Source organism: Xiphophorus maculatus, chromosome 15, assembly GCF_002775205.1.
Source record: "Xiphophorus maculatus strain JP 163 A chromosome 15, X_maculatus-5.0-male, whole genome shotgun sequence".
NCBI classification, from domain to species: domain Eukaryota; kingdom Metazoa; phylum Chordata; class Actinopteri; order Cyprinodontiformes; family Poeciliidae; genus Xiphophorus; species Xiphophorus maculatus.
This window is the reverse complement of record NC_036457.1, coordinates 6,319,495-6,343,788: the sequence shown is the minus strand read 5'-3', so window position 1 is coordinate 6,343,788 and position 24,294 is coordinate 6,319,495. Positions and strand designations below refer to the sequence as shown.

The 24,294-nt window shown below is 35.6% G+C and overlaps 1 protein-coding gene across 9 annotated transcripts in view; it reads left to right on the top strand.

Moving 5' to 3' along the window:
• lama2 (laminin subunit alpha 2) overlaps nt 1-24,294 on the top strand; it is a 156,758-nt gene that overhangs the window by 111,471 nt on the left and 20,993 nt on the right. For 6 of the 9 annotated variants that reach the window (XM_023347284.1, XM_023347281.1, XM_023347285.1 and 3 more), the window contains 19 exons: nt 524-666; nt 1,951-2,049; nt 3,754-3,865; nt 8,529-8,691; nt 11,953-12,031; nt 12,118-12,249; nt 13,175-13,291; nt 13,437-13,600; nt 14,014-14,152; nt 14,744-14,846; nt 16,539-16,655; nt 16,765-16,947; nt 17,136-17,141; nt 17,742-17,896; nt 19,402-19,545; nt 21,514-21,647; nt 23,409-23,568; nt 23,668-23,792; nt 23,999-24,161. In XM_023347284.1, the coding sequence (XP_023203052.1) occupies nt 524-666; nt 1,951-2,049; nt 3,754-3,865; nt 8,529-8,691; nt 11,953-12,031; nt 12,118-12,249; nt 13,175-13,291; nt 13,437-13,600; nt 14,014-14,152; nt 14,744-14,846; nt 16,539-16,655; nt 16,765-16,947; nt 17,136-17,141; nt 17,742-17,896; nt 19,402-19,545; nt 21,514-21,647; nt 23,409-23,568; nt 23,668-23,792; nt 23,999-24,161 (2,438 nt within the window). The remainder of the gene's footprint in view (nt 1-523; nt 667-1,950; nt 2,050-3,753; nt 3,866-8,528; nt 8,692-11,952; nt 12,032-12,117; nt 12,250-13,174; nt 13,292-13,436; nt 13,601-14,013; nt 14,153-14,743; nt 14,847-16,538; nt 16,656-16,764; nt 16,948-17,135; nt 17,142-17,741; nt 17,897-19,401; nt 19,546-21,513; nt 21,648-23,408; nt 23,569-23,667; nt 23,793-23,998; nt 24,162-24,294) is intronic. The other 3 variants (XM_023347282.1, XM_023347288.1, XM_023347287.1) reach the window with 1 other exon arrangement.

The following is a 24,294-nucleotide window of genomic DNA, read 5'->3' as shown; positions in this document are numbered from 1 at the left end:
TTTGTGTGTACATTTTGCATGAAACTACTTAAAAGCAGTGGTTAATTTGTGTGTTTTAGTTTTGTCAGAGATCGATAGACTAGAAACAGTTTGTATATTATTTAATTTATCTTTGATTTCCTATGTCAGGAGTTTTAATTTCTGTAATAAATCAGCCTCGGGTCGCAAAGGAAAACTATGTTTTCCTAGCACTTTACTAAAAAGTAATTGTGTGTCAATTCCTGTGTGTGTGTTTTTTTTTCTTTTGCCCATAGTGTATGCTCATAATAGGTGCTCTCTCCTCTCTAGGCTGATTTTATGCATCAGCAGCCTTGTCTTTCTAAGGGTAGAACAACAAAAGTGTCATCACATATTGATATATTTATAAGTTCACATATATAAAACATACAGATACAAAAAGACCTTATACAGAAACTTGGGAAACAAGAACCTCACAATGCCGATAATAAATATTTCAGATGAATTTAGTGGGGCTCATTGCACATGAACTGATTCAGAACTGTGTTTCTTTACCGTTCTCCAGCCTGTGACGATGAGTGCTCAGGTTTGCTAATAAGCGACATGGACCGTCTCTATCGCATCATCACTGATGTCACACTGACCACACCCCTCCCGCCACCTTATAAAGCTTTGTACCGCTTTGAAAACATGACAGAGGAGCTCAAGGTAATAAATGTTAACTTGATTTGTTTCTATGTATGTTGGTTCTGGGTAATATTGTTCCATAGAACAAGCTGGGTGAAACATACTACTTATAGATATGTCTAAAAGTCAACTTAAATGTTGCATTGCTTTGAACTTTTTGACATATTTTAGCATGTCTTGTTTCCCACACGAGTCAAAGTGAAACATTTTCATATATTTTGCTTCTTAGAAATGGATCAAATTTACTCTGGTAAACAACTCAACCACACACCTTTATAGTTGGTTTATTACAAATTGTCAATTTACTGTGAATTTTTCCCCTTCAAATTCATTCTAGATTAAATCAGTCTTTCAGTCAGTCTACCTTTAACTCTAACTTAAAGTAGGTAGTAACCTTACAGTAGGTACCTTACAGTAGGTACCTACCTTACAGGTGAACTCTGTAAGGTATCGTCACAATGAGTCAGCTGGTTTTAATAATAAAAAAACATAAATACATTCTCGTACATAAGAATTTTCCACAAAATGCTGTGTTGCCTCTATGTTAAATATTTTAATCTAAACTAATCTAAAGATCATATAAGAAGTAAAACTTTTGCAACACAACAAATTGTTCAGCAGGTAATAGGGTCATACAGGAACTCATAATTATCCTGAATGACAAAAGTAAACATTGAGCTGGCAAAGGAGATTTTAGATTGATGGCTTGACTACTATTTTGAAATAAGGTAAAGAACTATTGCTAAGAGTTATTTATGCATCAACAACAAACTGAAAAAAGTGAAGTGTTGAAACTACTTGAGAAGAACAATTGGCCAATTTTCTGAATTTGATCAGTAGCTGCTGCAGTGTTCACATATTTAAGCAAAGATTGGGCAAAAATTAATGAATTAATTCAATATTTTTTTTCAAGCACATTGTATCCTTTTCTGCAAATAAAATTTTAATATCTTTGCTTAATTCCAATTGATTCCGATTCTCCTTTTGAGTTGAGGCTCATGAACACTCTAGTTTTAGGTTCTGTTGTCAAATTTCCAGCCATCACTTTACACCAATTATTTTCCAGCTTCCCAAGATTGAAGCAAATGTTTAAAAGTAAAATAATTTCCTTTTGTCTGACTGTTTGCGTTTTGTTAGTTTTAAAAGTGTTATTTATGAGAAATTTCTTTGTGCAAGTTATTTTTCTGGTTCTTCTGTTTTTCAGCCCTGCAGCAGAGGTCTGGGTGGCTGCAAAAACATCGCCCGAGGCCACATTGTGTCAGACATTTCTGTCTAATACTTTCATCTTTCTGTTTCCCTCTGAAGCACATGTTATCGCCTCACAAAGCTCCGGAGAGATTACTGCAACTGGCCGACTCCAACCTGGGATCACTGGTCGTTGAGATGGACCAGCTACACAGCAGGGTGCAAATCCTTTGGTTTTGCTTTCAACTTTACATTAACCTGTGTCTGCTTTCTTTTCTTTTCATCTCAATTTCACTCTCTGTGTAGCCAAAGGAATTGTGGAAATTTGAGCTCTGATATTGTGACTCAGTCATTTCACAAAGCAAGACTCCCATATTTGAGTCTTGAGGATGTTCCAAGTGTAGACATATTGCAATCATATTTGAGATGGTGAAATTGTAAAAGATAAAAATATACTGGATTTATATATTGCTTGTTTAGTTTCGTGCACAAATAATTTTTAGACAGCACACAATGAGTGAAGGAAACATGGATAGTAAACTGGAAATGAGTTGACAACCTGAAATGATAACTACTTTACTCTCCAGCTTTAGCCTTATATTGTGTGTTATATTTTACAGAGCTTTATCCTATTAGAACCTTAAATGCTGCTATGTGAACAAAGTGGGTACAGCCCAGTGTTCAATATCCAACAATATTCTTAGTCACCTTTATGTTGTCGAACATTTTCTTGGTCTGTGGTCTCCTCTGGTGTCTATGTTTTTGCTTCTTCAACCACAGAAGCCTCTGTCAGTCTTATTACCTGGTGCCTCTCCACTCCTCTTTAGACATTCCCCTTTGCCAGTTAGGCCTTAAAGGTTTTGTTTTGTTTTGTAGCTTGATAGTGTAGCCCTATTGTTGTTCTGCAATGGACTGTTTTCTGAGTCTCCTCCAGAACATGAGACAAACTAACCTGGAGGTTATAGTTGAAGATTTTCTGAATGGCAGCTTCTACCAGATGTTCTAAGTTCAACCTACTCATTTAGAATTACAAGGTCCATCTACCTTCTTCCCCATCCACTGGATCCAAATTTCTACCAGGTGGTAAAAAGTTTTGTCACTTTCTTTGTCAGAATGCCCAATAAATTACACAGTAAGGTCTGATGATGAAAATTACAACATTGATTATAAACCTTGACTTTTAGTGTTTATGTCTGCCATTAAATATTGTAAATCACATCCAGTCTGACCCCTTCCTGTATGCCATTTTTAATGGGAGGCCCTACAAAGGGCCACAGCTCCAGTCAACAGAGCGTACCAGACCATAACCCTTCCATCTTATTAAGGTGGAGATTCTGTGAAAGAGCAGTTTCATGTTTTTCCTTCTCTCTCACTCTCTAAATATATGTTCTGTCATGGCTGACTGTGAGGGGAAGTTAACCAAAATAGAAAAACACCTTTTGAGTGTAGGGGTCTATACCTATCAAATGGAGAAAAAGAAAACTCACATTCATGCCGTCAAGCTACACCTTTTCAGAGACTGAATGTCTGACATTTGTTGACAACAGTACTGTCCCCCACATCCCATCTCCTACATGCTTACTCACAAAAACACTCTGGCTAAAATTACATAACATGGTCTTGTCAAATCTCAGCAGGACATATAATTATCCTCACTCTCAAACTGTGTGTGTGCATGTGTTAAATTGAGTGTATTGGTATGATTTTCATGCCTGTCAAAACTCCATCCATCCTCTTGTGTTCTTGGACTTGTCTTGAACTTTGTGTGAGGTTCTGTTTTCTCTTCATGTCAGTAAGTTTTCCACCTTTCTGGACGCAGTATTGATTTGTGTTGTTTTTGTATTTTCACCTCACTACAACATATTCACCTATGTAATGCCTGTTTATTATTTTATGATGTAGCTGTATGCGTTTGTGTTACAGGCAACGAAGGTATCTGCTGATGGAGAGCAGGTGGAGGACGATGCAGACAGGATTCATAAACGTGCTGAGGACCTGGAGCAGTTCATCAGAGACACGCTGCTGGGAGCGAAAGGTAAAAAAATGAGCTCTGCCTCTCCTTTATTAGCTCCTTTCGAATCCTGTCAAAGTTTTCTTGAATCTGCTGTATTGTTTCACTTCATTTTTTGCCATAATTAATTTTACATTTTATTGAACTGATCATATTCTAGGACAGATGTATCATTGTGCAAAATATATGCAGGAAAATAAAGAGGGTTGAAGAAACATCTAGTTTCCCAAACATCTCAAGATGTAATGGTCCTTAAAATACAGTTTTCCATCTTCCAAAGAGGGCTTGAAAGGAAACCAGCCAAATGGCTCAGCTAATGGAGGAAAGCACCTCAAAATTGTTACTGAAGGGCAAATTGATGGTACTCCACATAGGCTGCTGGTGAAAAGTGATGCTGTAGCGTTCAAGAGATTCCTCAAGCTGCAGCATCACAAAAACAATCTTGATAAAGAGCAACTGTTGAAGGAAACTAATCCATCAGGCCTCTTCGTCCATAACACAGCATTTTTAGATAATGGGAAATTACTCATTTAATTTTCACTGGTAATTGGCAAGCTAATATACAAGTTAGAACAAAATACTTGGCCAGTAATCTGTTTTTGTTGATGACACACCTGTTTTTGCTCACTTTTAGAATTTATTTTCCTCTGAATATTTATCTTTTCTCTATCACTGATAAGATGTGAATATTTTAAGTTAATCCTTTCCAGCTGAACTCTGACGAGGTTGATAAAATTATGAAATAAAAAAAACTATAATATAAAAAAAACTATAATATAAAATCTTTTGGCAATAGTTATCTTCTATTGAAAAGGGTGATGTTGCTGTATCAGTTTTGATGAATGAAAAAATAACATATTACTCTAATTGTGTTTTAAATGAAAATAATCTGCTTTGTTTCATCTACCCATGCTACAGTGATTTTTTCCCTACATCATCTCTTCTAAACTTGTCCTCAAATTGAGAAAAGTGTCATAAAGACATATACTGACACTTCAATTCCTGTTAATAAATTAAGTTTTATCTCTTCTTGATTTTTTAAAACATCTTTCCTGCATTGACTGAAGAAACAAATGGATACTTGATTTGAATGGTATAAAACAATATCTATGCTATTATTTTCAGCAGCATTAGAGTTGATTTTTAAAGTTTCCAACAAAGTTTTTAATCTCCTGCCTTGTCACAACGTTTAACTAGAATTATCTTCTGTGAAATGGGTTCAGTATTCCTTTAAAGAAAAAAAAAACATTCTTTCATTGTGTCCTCTTGTTGAAATGAATTGACCCAAGACCTCTACCAATGCTCCTCTAACAGGGCAGTCTGAGATACAAAGGTGAAACCCACATAATAGAGACACTGGCCCTGAAGGTGTAGGCAGTTGTACATTTTTTGAGGGACGGCAGTCCTAAAGTTTTGCAGATTTGTTACATAGAAATTAAGAAAAGTTATAAAACTGATTGAACTGCCAGCAAGACATTCAAGTTAGTTTGGTTGCCATATAATCAGAGAGAAAGCACAGCTTTGTAATACATGCATTGTTGATTGTTAACATTGCTCTTTAATATTATAAAATGTAAAATTTAGCCTAATCTAAGACTGAAAAATATTGATCCCATTAACTTGCACAGTCTTCGCCTGAAGCCAGTGCCCAGTTAAAGCTTAGATTTTAAGTTCTTTATTGGGGAAATGTTGAAAATATTCCACTACAAAATGAAAAATGCTTTCCAACCAATAGAGAAAAATCTTGATACATCAGATTCCTTAAAATAAAACAAGCAGTGACAAACAAATGAAAAGGCTTGGGCCGTATAAGAAAAGACTTTCTCTACCAGCACGGTTCAAGAGTGTCATACTTCTTTACCCGTCCTCCACATCTCAAAAAACACAGTTTCCACAACCGCTGGCGATGAACTTGAAAAACATAGTTCTTGATAAAATCAATTAATTAAATTTATTTTATAGAGGGCTATATTTTACAGTCATATCTGACACCAGAGGTTTAAAACTGGACAGACTATAACATACAGGTGGTGAAATACGATCCACCTTTGGTGAAATAAAATAATAGAAATTTCGTACTTTAAGTAACTGAACCTTTCACAATTCAAACTCATTGGAATTGTATTCTAAGCAGTTACACATTTGTAGTAATGCATGGTAGGGATGACAGTAGTCCAACTTATAAAAGATTGTAGCACCAAGGTTTTTTATTATTATTATTTTACCATTATGAAATACTTGTGGTCTTTGGGGGGAAAAGTTGCCAAATCAACTGCAGTGGTCCTCTCTTTGTTGTTGCTCCCAGCTCTCTGGCCCTCTGCCTAATCACAGTGTGATTATAGTGTGTGCTTGTATGTGTGTTTCTAGGAGAGTAAAAGAGAGACTGTGTCCTGGCTCACTGAATGATTGAGAGTAGCAATTAGAGACTTAATTAGTGGCCGTCACAAACACACAAATACACACCAGATACACAAATGCCTTTGCCAGATTCTGCACATTGGTACCACTCTGTACACACAAACACACACAAACACTAAGGCAAGAAAATACTGTACACAATTTCCTCACACATGTTTGCCAGATACCTTAATATGATTCCGTCCACGTTTTAAGTGTTTAATTGGTTCTTAAATCTTACTATGTAATTATACGGCTGTGGCACACACTTTTGTTTCCTCTGTGCACACACTGGTAGAGGAACCATGCACACCCCTACACACATGCCGTACAGCTGTTCATTAGCATGATGGCTTAACTCCTGTCTTGGCTCTAATCACTTCATGTTTACACTTCAAATGAGTGAAATGCAACACTGCCACAACACACACACATGCATAACCATGAAATATTTCAACTTATTTCAGTCAAAGTTTAGATAAAGTAACACATACACAAGCACATGCACAATTAAGGAAAAGGACTAATGGACGGTTATTTTTTTGCTTCTGCACTGATGCACAAAATCCTCATTAATGTCAGGCAGGTTGAGTTTTACTTATGTGAGCCTTGGTATGTTTCATCACTGATGTTTTTGAGATTTTACTGACTCTAATATGATAGAATACAGTAGCTACATGGCTTCCAACAAAAAACTGTCTTTAAATGATGGATTGCTTAAGACTGAGTTTGACTTCAAGTGTGATTAAAGGATTAAAGATCAAAGGGTGAACATTTTCAGTCATGAGCTATTAAAATTATTTAGTGTGCTTACTGGATACACAGAAAAATTAACATACTGTACTGTGTGTTTGTTTGAATTGAGATTGAATCTTATTTTACACAATGATTCTGGATTTTTCTGATCCTTTCCATTTCTAGTTTTGAGATCTTGCAGCTTATTTCACTTTAGGTTAGTAGTTTTTAGTGTATTAAGTTCTAATAATTTATGAAGATAGTTTGTGTCATTATAAACACTGACAGGTGAAGTGACTACTGTCTTTTTTAAAGATGATTGGCTGTTTGCTTATACTAGTAATTTGAAAGGGAGATGGTGGTGAGACAATGTAAGAACTGAACCAAAGTGCCACTGCATTTACACAACAGTTTATTGTGTATGAATCTGCAAAGCCGTAGACCAGTTATGGTTGCCGTGCTGATACCTGTCTGAATAAACAAACATTGAACATGTAAGCATGAAAACAAAGCAATGGAACAAGGTGGCCTTGTCTCAAAATCTTAGGATGCACTTTGGAAAGAAAATAAGCCGACAGAGGCAGAATGAGGTTTCTTACAATGTCGAGCTGGGAAACATTATTCTGCCACAGTGTGGATATTACTTTGAAGCTTACAACCTACCTAATCATTGTGGCACATCAATGTGCCACAATGATTCATTCTTTCAACAAGATGTTTTTCAATAGCACAATGTGAAAATTGTTTCAGGAACAGTTTGAGGAGCAAGATGATTTCCGAGTGTTGACTTTGAATCCAAATTACCCAAGTATTCAGTTAATCATCTGTGGGATTTGCTGGACAACCAAGTCCAATCCATGGAGGCCTCACCTAAGTGATCTACAGCTGATATTTCAGGGTTCCAGTGGCGTTTATTACAGCTCTGGGCTGTTTTGGCATCAAACCTGTGACAAACACACTATTATAGCACCATGACCTGATCAGTCATAATATTGCTATGGTTTCAGAAGGCAAAATATTAAAATCTTGCTGCTCTAATTTCACAAAATCCTAAATTTATAAAAAAGAAATTATATATATAATGTACTGTATATATACTGTATGTATATACCCTATATATACAGTCATCAAATAAAACGTGTCGTTTAAAGAAGCCATAGCAATGATTTTCAAGATTGAAATGAGAAATATAACCACCATGTCATTAAATTATGGCCATCGACCCTTTGATAAGGAAAATAATACCTTGATCTAAGTTGCTGGAAGTTTTTTATATACATCAACAAAAAATATGCCCTCATTCAACAGTATCGGTTGCAAATAAAAACCAAGCTTAAAATGTCTAAAATGTAATATTAGAAATACATATTTTTTGGCCTTTGCACCAACACAGTTTCAACTCCCAGCTTTGTTTTCTCTATTTTTTACAGTTGAAACACAAGACAAGCTGTAATAGTGTTTTCCTTATTGTTTTCACAACTGCAACTACATGAACTCAGTCTGTGCTCCGGCAGCATCCTCACAGCAGTGTCTCTGCGTGTCTCTTTATGTCCAGACCTCCAATCCAAGGCAGCTGAGTTGAACAAGACTCTCTCACGGAAAGATGGAACTCCAGACAAAAGCCTTAGCAAGATGAAGGAGGAGATCCAGGCAATGCTAGCCGAGATGAGAAAACGGCAGCTTGGAGGGATGAAAAGCATTGCAGAGGAAGAGAAAGAGTATGAGGACACACATGCACTCACACCCTCTCTCTCTCTCTCACACACACACACACCCATGGCTCAGGTGTTTTACCTCTCCCACACAGATTTCTTTTCAGTCAAGTATTTTATTCTTTAACACAAAAAAGTGGATACACGGACTCTCTTTTTTTGGTATAGAAAGTGAAAAGTTGTTTCCAAATCATAGAGAAAACAAATATTTTAATTATAGTCATGTATTTTTTTGCATAGTTTATTTTTTGTTCAAACTATCTTTGTATATTTTATCATTTGCAGCACAAGACAATGCTTAATGTATCTGTTTTCATGGTGTCTCCTGTGATTTTTGCATTATTTAATGTCATTCTCTGACTTGCATATCTTGCTTGCTGCTGGGACTCTTCACCACTTATTTTTTCATATTTTGTTTGATAATTTCAACCAACCAACAAAAGAGAATGAGGAACAGATGCAAACATTAAAAACATATTGAAAGTTGGTTTTTCCAACTATTTCTAATACTGAATGTCTTATGTTTACTCTTTCCTCAAAATAAGGCAGCAGTTGATTTTTACAAAACATAAAACTTTTCAACTTTTACATTTATTTGACTTTTCTGTTTTATCTTCTACTTCTAGTATGTTTCTCTTTAAAAGTTAAATTAGAAATCAATTAAAAACTATTATTTTTGCAAAGCAGTCAGCATTTTAGGCATTAAAATGAAAGTATTTGCTTTTCAAAATTGGATTGGTTTTAAGTTTGAGTTGTTGTGTCATAACTAAATTCTTTAAAATATATTCTACAGTTAATAGTTTCTTCAATTACTTTGCTATTGAATGTGATCATTTGCAGCACAAACTAATGCTTTGGACTGACTATTTAGTTTTTCTAGTACATATTCAGAAGCAATTTGGACAAAAACAGGATAAATAATCCTAAATCTCAAAAAATCTATTGATGTATTTTCTTGCTTTGTTTCTTTTTTGACACTGGAGACCTAAAAAGGTAAGCAGGTATTTGAAAGCTGCACATGTGTTTCTGTTTGTTGTAGCAAAGAGGTTTTTCACTATCACTCGTTAACGTTCTCTCTCATTCTCTCTCAAGGCATTTGGTGAAATTAGCAATCTATCTCTTCATACCTCTTTCCCCTTTTGTCTCTCAGCAGTAAAGGTCGATGAGTTAATTAAAAATATCACCATAGGGGCACAAACAGAAACAGTCATAAAGATACAAAGAACATGTAATGAGACAGAAAAAACACAGGAGAGGGGAACATCTGTCGGATGGATAGAGAGAATAAGTGATGGAGAGACAAAGAGAAATCGCTTCAGCCACTAAATGAGTTGGTCTGCACTTCATTATTTCACTGAGGCCTAAGGGGAGATTTCATCCAGAGCACCAGATAAAAAAAACAAACAAACAAGAAAAACAAATTTATGGCTCTATGAAATATGCAAAACTTTCAGCTATGCAGTAGTTTTTGTATATTTTTCACATTGGACCTATTGTTAGTATAGCACTGTCAAGCAAATTTGTTCACATGCTGCAAATTACATTTTATTTAATTCATACACTCAATTTAGAACTCCAGTACACTAGAGCAATAGATGCCGAATGACTAGACAATCCTCAGTTGTTTATATTTTTCTCATGGTATTATTCCCTACAGGGTTCATTAAAGTTTGATCATACCCAATCATTGCATTCCCCATATCCTCAAACACTCTGAAATTTTCCTTTGAATGATATTGTCTGGAGGACACAAGATCCTTCTTGTGGTAATTATTGATGTAAGAGAAGAAAAATAAGACTCATTAAAGAGTGCGATTGTAAACATGTAGCTGCTAAAGTATTTTAAATGCCCCCAAAGAGAGAAGACTCACTAACAGTGCATGCCACCGCAACACACATCACAATGTTGTGAACGAATAGTTGCATTGTAAATGGCTGTATAAAATAAAGCATGTTGCTAGCAGTCATTTTGCATACTTTCTAAGGTTTGTTAACCATACAGAAAAGCTACAGTAAAAGATGCCATCAAAGTCACCTTGCCACCTTAGTGTTTTATATTCTGGTGTGAATTACTGTTATTCTTGGTCTATTACATTTAATACCAAGTACTATCAATGGTACCACCATCCTTTGACTCACCTCTGGTAACATTTGCTCATAAAAAGCAGTTGTACTTCATCAAACTCACTCTGTCAATGATTAAAATTTGCATTTTAATGTCACTGATAAAGCAACTTTCAGATGCATAGTTACCAAACAAAATAGAGAAATATTATCAGCAAATTATATTTATGCTGTAGAAATCACTTCTATATCTAAATTTACTACTCTATCATAACTCAGCCTCATATTTACAAATGTAATTCAATCTGTTTATAGTATATTTCATATACTTTTGTAAATCCTGAACCTTCCCAGTGGATAATTTATATTCAAAATTTAAAAAGGCAGACTATTTCTCAGTGTTATGATTTTATTCAGAGATATTAAAGGTTATAAAAAGATAGTGAAAAGAATCACAATTAATCCTAAGTCCAGTATGATTAATATTATCTATGTACAGTATATTTACACAGGATTGCTGATTAGGACTATAAGGAAAAATCTGAACTAACTACAGATATAAAGAAAAACAGGCAGTCTACTTATATTAAAAAGGATAACAGGGTGTTCAACAAAATAAAAACAGCAGTCATTATTATTGTTCAAAAGATTAAACTCTACTGGTTATTTAAACTTCATCAAACCTTTGTGAAACCTTGTATGAAAAAATGGAAACCTCAATATCTGATCTAAAGTGAAAGGTTTTCACATTTTCACTCCACATCTCTTCTTATCCAATTCCATAACAGACAAGTGCAACTGAATTTTCCCACATTATGTCTCTTTTTTTAAACAGCATCTCTGGCTTTATGAAGCTTAAACTTTCACACAAAATCCGCTTCTTTTCTCTCTTTCTGTTTCATCAATTAAAGGAAAACTTTCTCCTTCTATTGTTGATAAGCTGGACTCCGTCTTTCAGCGTTTAACCTCGTCTCTCTCCAAGACTTGGCTTAGCTCTTGGTATGACTAACTGTATGTGCTCTTATTCATCCCATAGGTTTGAAAACTGGCTCTGAAACAAGTAGAAGATTTGAAGTTTTGTGGTGTTTTTAGTTGTTTTTGCATTTGTAAAAACACATATAAATAAGTACTCCTCCGGTTTTATGAGTCATAATATCGTTATCCAAGATATGAATGCAAATGAACTCTCTTCCTCCTCTGCAGTCTAGCAGAAGAGCTGTATCAGAAAGTCAAAAGGATGTTTGGTGACCCTCATCAGGCCACTGAAGACTTGAAAGCAGAGGTAATCATGATCTCTGCTTACAAATCTTGTTTTCAAATGTATTAAATGACTTTGATTACCTCAGTACCTCCTCATGTGTTTCAAAGATAAAAGAGAAGCTGTCTGATCATGAGGGGAAGCTCCAGGAGGCTCAAGATTTACTGAACTCTGCCCGGGGAAAAGCGAGGCAGGCTGGCTTGCTGACAGAACAAAACAAAGCCAACCTCACCGCTCTGCAGGTGCAGCCCAACTCAAACATACATAAGAATCAGAACATAGCCGTCTGTCAGAATTTAAGGATGACTATGCCAAGTTATATATACAGTAAATATAAATTTTCTACAGTTGTAAATAAAGTATGGATTCAAGTTAGATTAGATTTTCTCTTATTAAACTGTGATATACCTTAAAGTGTTTCTACTCCACCAGCTGTTAGAGTTTGCAGTGTAACTTTTACTGCTTATCAAATTAGGTGTAACATGTACATTAAATCTAAAAAACATGCTTAGTCTGTTGCAGGTAGCTGCAACCGTTTACAACTTGGTTCTCCTGAAATATTTTTTTTTAATGCCTATTAATTTCTTAGATTATTTCCTGGCTTTAGAATGTTTCTATTTCATCAATAAGAACCACAAAGTGCTTTAGATTAAACAAAATAAAGTGATTAACAACGTCAAATACTAAAAAAATGAATGAAATGGACAGATTTGAGAAAGTTTCTAAAAAAAAACAAAACACTGGAATGTTGAAATTTTACATAAAGCTGTAAAATTTAAAACTGTAGTGATGTATGCTCTTTTGGTGCCTTTATCGTTTTTAGTGATGGAACAGATACAGGAGAAACAGATTTATTTCCATTTCAATAAGTTATGATTTGATCACTTTGACACAAATCACTGGTCAGTCCATGCTTTTTTATGACTAAATGATTTATAGCTCAGCTCTTGAAAGTTTAATAGTACTAGTCAGATACTAGTCAGCTATATGTCATGTAGAAATTACCTGAAAGGAAAAGCCAATATCTAGCAAAACTCCTTTTGTGGCAATCATTTTAAAAGAATAGAAGGCTTCTCAAAAAGAAAACTATAGAAAATCTAACATTCAGAAATAAAAATAGTATATTGTTGCAGATGTTAATATTATTTTTTTATTTATTTTTTATAGAGGAAGCGAGATGCAGTCAATGCTGTCAAACAAGACGCGCAGAAGGTCCTTGGAGAGGGAAATGATCTTCTAGATGAGGCAAACCAGCTGTCTGACAACATCAACAAGGAGCTGGAGGTACTAAATCAAGAAAAAACACAAAGTCGTTTCATAGTTGTTCATTCTGACTGAGCTTGGTTGGCTAAGAGTTACAATGAAAAAAAGAAACTTCTTTTATTTTGGTAAGTAATGATGAATTTAATCCTCCGATCTCCGTTCTCAGGACTTGGAGGAGATGGATAGAGAGCTTGATCCGCTTCATGCTCAGCTGGATGACGAAGTTCAGGGCCTCTCTGACGGCTTGAGCAATGGCCGCCTGGCTGAACACGTCCGCGAAGCAGAGGAACATGCCAAACAGCTAAATGAATCGGCAGCCATTTTAGATGGGTGAGTACAGTACAAACAGATCACTGTTTTACCTTCTCTCATGTTTTTTTCACGTGTTAGATCCCTCAGCCATACGGTGGAAAGTGAAATCAAATGATGAGTAATTAAAAAAGATATGAGATATATATTTTTATATTCCAAATTTTTTGAATAGTAGGTATTTGTACGTAAATATTGTTTATCCTAAAGGGTAAAAAGTGGAATTTTATTTTCCAATTCAGTGTAATATTACTCTGTTATTAATTTCAAGACTAAAATTTTAGGATTCGGTATAAATGCCATATTCTTGTAAAGTTGTGCTTAACTACCATTAACACAAGCAAAATTAAGATTTTTGATTGGAAAAAGGTTTGTGTAGAAGTTAATTTAATCTGTCATGTTTTTTTCCTTCTTTCTCACTCTTCACCTCACAGTATTTTGGCTGAAGCAAAAAACCTGTCCTTCAATGCAACTGCTGCTGTCCATGCTTACAGTAATATTAAAGCCAATGTTGATGCTGCAGAAAAAGAGGCAAAAGCAGCCAAACAGACAGCAAATGAGGCTCTGGGACTGGTGAGGAAATTCATTAATACCTTTTGAATAGAGTACAAATTTTATTTTTGGTGTTTTGCATGCATTTGGCTTTTATAAGCGCCTAAAATTAAGACACAAAAGATGATACTTTTAGACATTTATTTATTACAACTTAATTCTACAATCTTCAAATGGAGTATGCAAGTATTTGAACCATCAAGACCCTGAAAGTCTATTCTCAGCACAATCTATTTGTATTCCGTAAGAAAATATATTATTGGCTCTTCATTGGTCATCACAGACATCATAGCAATATTTATACTTTTATTTTTCAAAACTAGAGGACAATAAAGTTCAAGCTCTAAAAGGATTTTGGACAAAGAGCATAAAAACAATCATAGACAAGTAAAATAAAATAAGTAGTTTGGCTGCCTCTCAGAAGATGACAATTTCTTTCAAAGTAATAATGGTTAAATTTAATGTAAAGTGATTAAATGCAGAAAAGTGTTTGTTTTTGTGATGACAGACGTTTTTTTAAGTCTTTTTTGTATCTACAGTTTCTGAAAGCATTATTTCTCGAATTGTTAGAAGGTGTATGTGTTTTTATGTTTTACATTGGTGCTGTTTCAGGCTTTGGGTCCTGATGTCCCTGTGAAGGAGGCAGCTCAGAATGCCCTCCAGAAGAGTCAAATACTGCTGAACAAAGCCAAACAACTTCAGAATGATGTTAAAGGTACGGGTCTACACACTGTGTCTACTGGACTGGAAACATAAACATTTTCTTAAACGTATGAAATCACTCTTGGAAAGTCGATTCTTGATTATGGAGGCCTAAATTGAGCGTGTTTAGCTTGATACTCAGAATTAAGTCATTTCTTTTTATCATCTCACCTTGAGGTAGTAAAATTGACTGTTTTTTAATTGACTGTTTTTTCTTCTGAATTATACTAAAGTTGCTGATGAGTGTGTTATTTCCAAGCACTGTTCAGGTGAAATCACTCAATCAGGTTTATTCATATATTGTGCACAATACAGAGAGCTTGTAGGACAATCAGTAATGAAGCAGGTCTGGATGAACGTATGAACTCTCACCAAAAGAACTATTTGGGCTACATGTAGAAGGTTGGAAGTTGTTTTCTACAGCTGCATCAGAACCAGACTGTCTCGCCCCTTGTTGTTAATTCTTTATCCTTGGCATAAAACTCATGTGTTGTCTCTGCCTGACAGAGCTTTTCATCCAGACCTGCTTCATTACTGATTGTCCTATGAGCTCTCTGTATTGTGCACAATATATGAATAAACCTGATTGAGTGATTTCACCTGAACAGTGCTCGGAAATATATTCTTTTCCACGACAACTGACAGAAAAATTGGGAAGTTTATACACCTGGCTTACAAAATAAAAAAATTAGATATGACAAAAAGGATTTTTGTTTATCCGTATAGTGGCAATTGATTTATCCCTTTGGGTTATTATAGACATTTTCTAAACCATATAATTATCTATAAAAATTATGTTAAGTTTATGGTTTTGAACTGATGAACTCATATTGGGGTAGAGAATGATCAGTTTAATTCAGGATAATTAAACTGAATGATCAGTTTAATTATCCTGAAATTCGCCACTGCAGTTGTTTTTTTCTTGCAAACTAAAGAAGAAAAAGATTTACAGGAAATCATTGATTTTCTTGTTGTGTTTGATGTCTTCCCTTCCAGCATGGTGCAGTCCTGGAGGACTGTAGAAGGGTTACATGGTTATATAGGAAATGGAAGATGTTTCTTTGAAAATGAGCTTCATAAACCAAATAGAAATAAAATGTATGCATTTTTGATTTCCAATTTTCATTCAGGTCAGCTGAGGGCATTTGAAGGGCCAGCTGTTGCTCTCTGACCTTTAAACGCCCAGGTCTGCTGTATTGCATTGATTTCATTTGTTAGAAAGTGAAATCAGTGGGGGGAATGCATAAACATCTATTTGTTTGATTTGATCTAAAAATCATGAAGTGTTGAATGTGGAAAGGTCAGTAAGAATAATGCAAACCAACAGGTGGTGAGTTCTGAAAACTTAAAGGAGTAACTAGTATCATGTGCAATGCAAAAACAAACAAAAAAGAAAACTAAAAAGTTATTTTCAGTTTTTCGAAAGTGAAATACCTTGTTTAAACAACAAAGTATTTCAGCTGTGTATATCACAATTTTATGGCATTTATTGACACAAGTCATTTTCCCACAGATTCTAAACTTTATGTTGATTTCTGTAAAGTGAATTTACATGGAATCATCTCTTATTTTATCTTTGCTTCAGAATATCTGTATCCTTTTCCTTTGTCTGTGATCTCATTGATCTTGTTGATCAGGAAAGGGAGGAGGGATATTTTATTACTAAGGAGATTGTCATAGATATTACCATTTGTTTTGTGTGTAGACAATGCAGACAATGTGGCCGGGCTAAAGGGCAGAGTTAAAGCAGCTAGAGACAAAACCAAAGGCCTTCTAGCAGCTGTTAATGGAACCCTGGCGACACTCAACGCAATCCCCAATGGTAAGATTGTGATTTTTAATTTGTTTGTGTCCAAACAAATCATTCATCTTTTTTTTTAAACAAAGTAAAATTACAGCAATCTTTTAGCAATGTGTGGCATTTCTTACAGATACGTCTGCTAAACTAGCAGCTACAAAAGCAGTAGCAGCTGATGCCAATGCTACGGCCGTAGACGTCCTGGAGCGCCTTGCGGATCTGAACCTGCGCCTCGGAGGCCTGACGCTGAACTGCAGCGGGCTGGAGGACGACGTCAACGCAGCCAATCGGCTGATCCAGGACCCTGAAAAAAACAGTAAAGTGCTTTATTATCGGGTATCTCCATTAACTCGTGAATCAATAAATGAAATTATATAAGTTTGATAAATTTATATTTACTGTAATTCAGTACTAATTCCAAAGTCAACCATTTTAGAAACTTTGGTAAATTCAACTCAATGTTTGATATTTTTCTTCTTGTTTCTCTTTTTTCAATCCCCACAGCAATCAGTATGTATATTTCACTTACCTTAATAAAAATAATTTATTATTGTAACCGGTGCACCAATACTACACTCTAGTAATATGTTTGGCTTTACAGTTTTCTAATCAGTTCTTGTTTATTGACAAAACAAAATACTAAATTCCAATTTTTAACACAATGTGGCAATCATTTTTGTTTTAATAGCCTCAGTTAATACCGATGTAAACAGTTCTCTACAGCTGTATTGATGCACCTTACACTAATTTTTTGGCTGTCTTTAGTATCTGTACAGCTGCTTCTATTAATGCCTCCATTCAAAATGAGCATGAATTCTCAGCTCATTGCAAGGCATATATAACGCCTTTTTGATTTTTAGTTCTTTCTATCACTGTCCTACATAATGTACACTGTAAAATTAAAGCAGTTCTCTTTGAATGCTAAGCTACACTAATTTCTTTGGCTCTCAGTCTCATTTCTCGCTCTTCTTTTGTATTTCTGTTCTTTCAGTTATCTCATATCTGGCAAGCTTTCCACTTTCAGCTGAGATTTACTCTGTAGTATTTGTAAAAGAAGTATTGTTGTGCCAGTGTTTATGCTCATTTTGCTTCATCTCTCTCTGCTCTTAGTCCATGCTGCTGGAGCTAAAGTAAAGGATTTGGAGGATGAAGCTGACAGACTGCTGGAGAAGCTGCAACCGATAAAAGAGCTTCAAGACAATTTGAGGCGCAACATCTCACAAATAAAGGAACTGATCAACCAGGCCAGGAAGCAAGCAAATTCAGTATGCGTTTTTGATATTCACATATGTTATTGCACTCAGTTGATGCTGAATGGCAGTGAAATTGTTGAGTAAATATTCTTTCCATACTTCTGTCTTGTGTGTTTTTGAATGTTTGTGTGTGAATGTTTTAATAATGTGTGTTTTTATAGATACAGTCAAAGTCACATGGGTACATCACACATAGAGTGATATACTTTTTCTGTTCATTTTGATGAACAGAGTTTTGGATCTACAACTCAAAATTAGGGTATCAGAAAACAACAGTAGTACATAAAGTCAAGCATTACCGTTTTTGTGCAAAGAATTGTATTTTTTATATATTCTGTTTTTATTTCAGTTCTGTTTTCACATTGAGCTGCAAATGTTGCTGTACTTAAATACCGTGGAGATGATCTGTTGCAGGTTGTATGCAGAACTGCTGTTCTACTAAAAGTATGACCATGAAATTTACAGTAAATGTAGTGAATACTTGGTTGGGCCTGCTTTTGCCTAAATTACTGCATCAATGTAACGTGACATGGAGTCAAATTAGCCTGTGGCTCTGATGAGGTCTGAGGGAAGCCGAGGTTTCTTTAATTCAAGCCATCAGCTTTTTTGTGTTGTTAAGTGTGGCATATCCATATTTCTCTTATTAACAGCTCATATATTTTTTTTGTGGGGTTTAGGTCAGACCAGGTTTCTGGTTAGTCAAGCACAGTTATACCATGGTCATTACGTTAGCTAGTTGGACCTTTTGGTGATGTAGGCAGGTGTCGAGTCTGTTTGGAAAAAAATAAATGAGCATGTCCATAAAACTTGTCAGAAGAAGAAAGCTGAAAGTGATCTGTAATTTCTAAACTGCTTTGATTTTGGACTTCAGAAAACACAGTTGAGCAACACCAGAAGAAACTCTTATTTGAACTTTGGTTCACAATCCCCTTAAGGCTGGATTGTGAGGGAGCTAGCTTGTACACCTTTTACTATCACTTTGTTTCCTTCCACTCAACTTTAATATGCTTACAGCAATTCGTAAACACCATTCTTATTTATCAAAAATCTCCTTTAGAGGGTTTAAAGGGTTTCATAAGTGAGCAAGTCAAGTGAGCAGCCTCTTCTAGGATTCAACAAGGGTATAACAAAAGATTTCTATATGAAAAATCTTCCTTATAGTGATCTTATGTCATGAATATGTTTTGAAAAAAACATAATTTTGGTTTATATTACCTCTAAACCATAGTAAAAAAAATTAACACAAAAAAACACCTGAAATACATCTGTTTGTATAATTGATCCTCATGAATGACATCCTAATGTAATAAAATTCACCCGAATGTCCATTACTACCTCAAATCAGTCCCTTCATATCAAATTTGATTTAAAATTATTTGAATTTATTCCTATGAATTATTTTTTCTCTCCACCAAAAGAAAAAAATAAGTTTGTTCTGGACAGTCAACAAAAAAATGCTTGCGAAAACTGTTTTTGTTCCGTGTTAAAATAGTTTACAATCTCCCACTGTTTTCCAGATCAAAGTCTCAGTTTCATCAGGTGGTGATTGCCTCCGAAGTTATCGCCCCGATATCAGAAAAGGGAGGTACAACACCATCATCCTTCATGTTAAAACCACCACACCTGATAACCTCCTTTTTTACCTGGGATCTGCCAAATATGTAAGTATAAAATTAGTTTTAATGGTTTGACTCCCACACTACAGCCACTAAATAGGTTTTTTGCAAGCATATCTTCCGTAATATTGCATTAATTAAGGTTAATGTTGTACAGCATTTATCCCGCTTGAAAGTTCAGTTTAGCAAACACAAAGATCTGCACACACAAAGAACCAGGTTGTGTCCGTGTCTTAAACTAGACAAAGAAGCAGCCTACTAATACTCCCATAGTGATTTATCTGTGGGAATAATTAATACGTCTTGACACGTACCCACCAGCACCCTTAAAACACAACACAGCACTGTTTAAAGGTACTACTTATAGTCCCAAAGTGTGTGCACTATATTTGTGTGTGTGCTGGAGTGGAGTGGCAATTAACAACAAGCTTGTGTTGCTCTCAGCTTTACCCTGATTTCCCCAGAGAAATCTTTGCTTTGCTTCATCTGACTGGGACGTCTTCAGCACATATGTGTTTGTGTCTCTCATGGATATTCTAATTTAGTATAAATAATAATTTAGTGTGTGTTTTTGTTCACATCTTACATTTTTACTAATAGTGAAGTGCTAGTTGAATAATAATGCTTCCCTGTGATCTCTGCTAATGAATAATCGCCTATACTCTGGAGAGACTAGAAAGAAAAGTGCGTGCAGTTGTGTGTTTGCCTGTGATTTGTGTGTTCAGATGCGACTTCCTGATAATCTCTAATTGTGCATAAGGCTACATGAATAATTATTTTGTGTAGTTCAAAGACAGCAGAAGAGTCTGCATGCTCAGAATTCACTCATCATTTTTTTAACTCATACATAAGTAATAAGATTGTTAATCAAAATACAACAAAATCCTGTGAAAATCCAGTTAAAGAGGCCACTGGAGAGAACTTCAGCTCTTGTACTGGCTGTGAAATCACTTCATCATTGTATTTTATTTTCACCTCCTGGATAAATGCTCCAGTTGGTTCTGTTTAATAGTATTGAGAATCTGGACTCTTGTTACTATGCCCAGATCCTTTTAAACAAATGTCTTCATATAAAACTCTCTTACTAATGGGTGGGATGCTGCAACATTACCAAATCGTCCCTTTTACAGGTGGGAAAATTGATTCAATTTCCACCAATCAATTTCAACACTGTGAGATTTATGTGGTCTGTAATCTGCTTCACTGATAAACTCAAATCTGACCACATTAATCTGTTATCACAATAACAGTCATGCACATTAATATGAGAGGAGAGTGTCCGCTTACTTTTACACTTTGCTCCATTTATAAAGTTGGATTTGTTGAGAAATGGCATTTATTCTCATTTATTCGCATTGCTGTTACATTGAAAGAATACCAATTTTTACACTTTCAGAGCTGTAGGACTGCAGTACTTTTTGTTCAAGGCCACACTACTGCAGCCCTTTTTTTTATAAATATCAGATTTATCCTCCTAATATTGAGAATGTTGGATAATGAATTTATTACTTTCAACAAAAGATTTCTTATCACCTAGCACATTTAATGAAATGTCAACTTACTGTGCATCATTTGCAGTTTTCTGTTTGACAAATGTACAAAAAATGCCATACAGTTAAAATTTTAAAAAGTTTCGTTCAGCAATGGATACAGTGTTTCCCAAAAATATTAATGCACCTTGAGCTTTGTCTACATTCTGTCATGTTCAAATCACGAGCTTAAGTGTATTTTATTGGAATTTTCCGTTCCATCATTTGGAATTGGAAAATCATACTTGATTTTAAAAATAAAAATATTAATAAAAATGAAAGGGTAGCATGCAGTCAGTCTCTTTTAGGTACATACTCTTAACTGCCTCCAGATGTCACCTACATGTCTGTGGATAAATTAGTTGGACAATGTGAAAAAAATCAGGGTTTGCCACTTAATATGTTGACATGAGACTTGAACACAGCTTACTGCACTACAAAAGTGTGCAGGCACTTTCTTTAGTTTGTTTTCTCTGTACCTCAGGTTGATTTCTTGGCCTTGGAGATGCGCAAGGGGAAGGTGAATTTCCTTTGGGATGTGGGTTCAGGTGTGGGAAGGGTTGAATATCCCCATCACACAATCAATGATGGGAACTGGCACCGGATAGAAGCGTCTCGGTAAGTAACTTGTCCTGATACACATGTCATTCTTCTAATTCATTTGTCTAAAGATTTTGGGTGTAGTACTTAAATTCAAATCTTGTGTTGCACTTTCGGCAAGATGTAGTAAGCCAATCACTTTGCAGTTTATCACAAATATCACAAACTCAGCCAAAGAAAAATATGAAACAATGTTCTGCCTGCTTTCACATTATTTTCCTGGTATCTTGTCTCGTCTTACTCCTCTCTCACATTATTTAACAAATAACAATCAATACCAACAGCAAAGACAAAACAGCAGAAACCCCAAAACATTGTCTTACTCATGCTAGAGCAGAAAGCGTGTTTTTACAGCTGGGAAATCTAGAGTTTGCAGTCTTGTCAGCCTTTGGCACATCATTACATAGATCCACTGCAATCTATTTTTCCTTCCCTCTGTAAGCTGCAGTGTTGTTGTTTACACACTCTCTCATTCACATAAAGGAAGAGTCCCACCTGCTCCATGCATTTTCCATCAGAGAGACTTCCCAAAGGTGTTTACTGATGGCATCACACAGACTTCTCTGTCTTTAAAATATTCCCCCACTGCTGAATGTTACTCCTGCCTTGAAAACAAACTTTCATATGGCTGTGAGGAGAGGTTCAGTAGGCACACAGTGTGTTTTTGTCATTTCTGTTTCCAATCAAAAGGTCCAAGAAAACTAATATCAGGTGAACACATAACATTTAGTCACTGCAGCATCTCCAGAAATCATATAGAACATGTTGAAGTATTTGACCCTGTTGACCATTATATAGCAGTAGATTGGTTTTCAAATCACCTCAGTGCCTATTAGGCCCCCTGCTATTTATAAGCTATATCAGCAATCTTGGTCTAAACCAGTGGTTCCCAAAGTGTGTTGCGTGCCACACTTTGCGCCTTGCCCCCCTGCAAGGCGCCAAGCCCTTGCAGGGGGGGCGCGGGAAGCGGTATGGATGAATGAAAAAAAATATACATTTACACAAAAATGTTTCACTGTAAAGATGGTTTGTAGTTTGTTTTGTTGCAACCTGAAGTGTGAAGTAAACTTCAGTGGAGTTTGAAAACAAAATATGTGTATAGGTGTATGTCTGGTTGAACGATGTGTGTGCCCAGTTGATTCTTTTTTCTTTTTGGGGGGGATTTTATTGTAATCCATAGGGCCAGAAAATCTTTGGGAGTCACTGGTTTAAACATCTCTGATTTTGGGGTTGATAACTTGCTCAACTTCAAACTACATGTAGAGAAACTTAAAACAGAGAACTTAAAACCTTTCTTCAAAATAAGTGGCCTCTTACTGCACCATTTTTACCCCTGAGTAGACATGACTCAGATGACTGAGAGTAAATCTTTTATATATGAGACAATCTCATGTTGCTGACTTCCTATATCTGTTCCCTTCTTGCAATGCAAAATGCTGATCATTATTTTCTTCATCAGCAAGATCACTTGTTTCTTTCTGTCCCATTTGCACACACTGGACTTAGTACAGTACAGTGGCTTGAAAAAACTGCCTTTCATCCTTTACAAGGTTCATTTCATTGTACGCTTCACTGAGTCCTTGAGGTCAATTCCATAGAAACTGTTTTGTTTAGAGTGCTTGTAATTTTAACTGTTTAACTGTAATTTTTGTATTTGTGTTTGATGCTTGCTGAAAAATAAATTTTTAATCTGAGTATGGTATTCCGGGTTAAATATAGGTTAAGCAAATTTTTAAAAAACTAATTAAATTTACTGTACTGCCTTGTTTTCATCTGCAGTAATGGTCTAAATGGCACCATATCGGTATATCCCTTGGAAGGCCCTATGGCTGGCATGATGCCAACCCCAGCCAGTGCCAACTCACCTACAGCTTACACCATCTTAGACGTCGACCAGAATGCCTACCTGTTTGTTGGAGGAATTTTGGGCACTGCAAAGGTATTTGTCTGTCAAAGACATGACTAACCTAGCTGTGCTTTTTTTAACCTTCCTTTATTATTTTTTTTTACCATGTTGGTTTCTTCTTCTGTCCTGTAGAAGGCAGAAGCAGTCAGAGCATCAACATTTATAGGCTGCATGGGAGAGACCTTCTTGGACGGTAAACCTATCGGTTTGTGGAACTACAGAGAGAGAGAGGGAGACTGTAAAGGTTGTGTTGTCAGGTATGCAAATGAATTTCATATTTTACACCAATATTTCTTGTTTATGTTTGTACTTTTGCTGTATTTGTGTTTGCAATTTATCATGGGAGTTAATGGATGCCATCTTCTTTTTTGCATCTTTTTTTTCTGGCTTGTGAAGTGTTTTTGGAAGATGGATGAAAATATTAATAATTAGGAAATTTAATTATTCCTCTGTGTTCTCGTAGTCCTCAGCGAACTGATGGTGAGGGGACAGTTCAGCTGGACGGTGAAGGCTACGCTGCAGTAGGACGACCCACAAGGTGGAACCCAAATGTTTCCACCATCATCTTCAAGTTCCGCACTTTCTCCTCCGACTCTCTGCTCATGTATCTAGCCACTGAAGACATGGTGTGTTTGCAACAGAGACAGATGATAGGAAATAAACCTGCACAATTTATGAAGTCATATACTGTAACTGTCATGGAAATCTTTTTTTGGCATGCATTACATCAATATATTGATCCCTACACCTCTCTCTGTT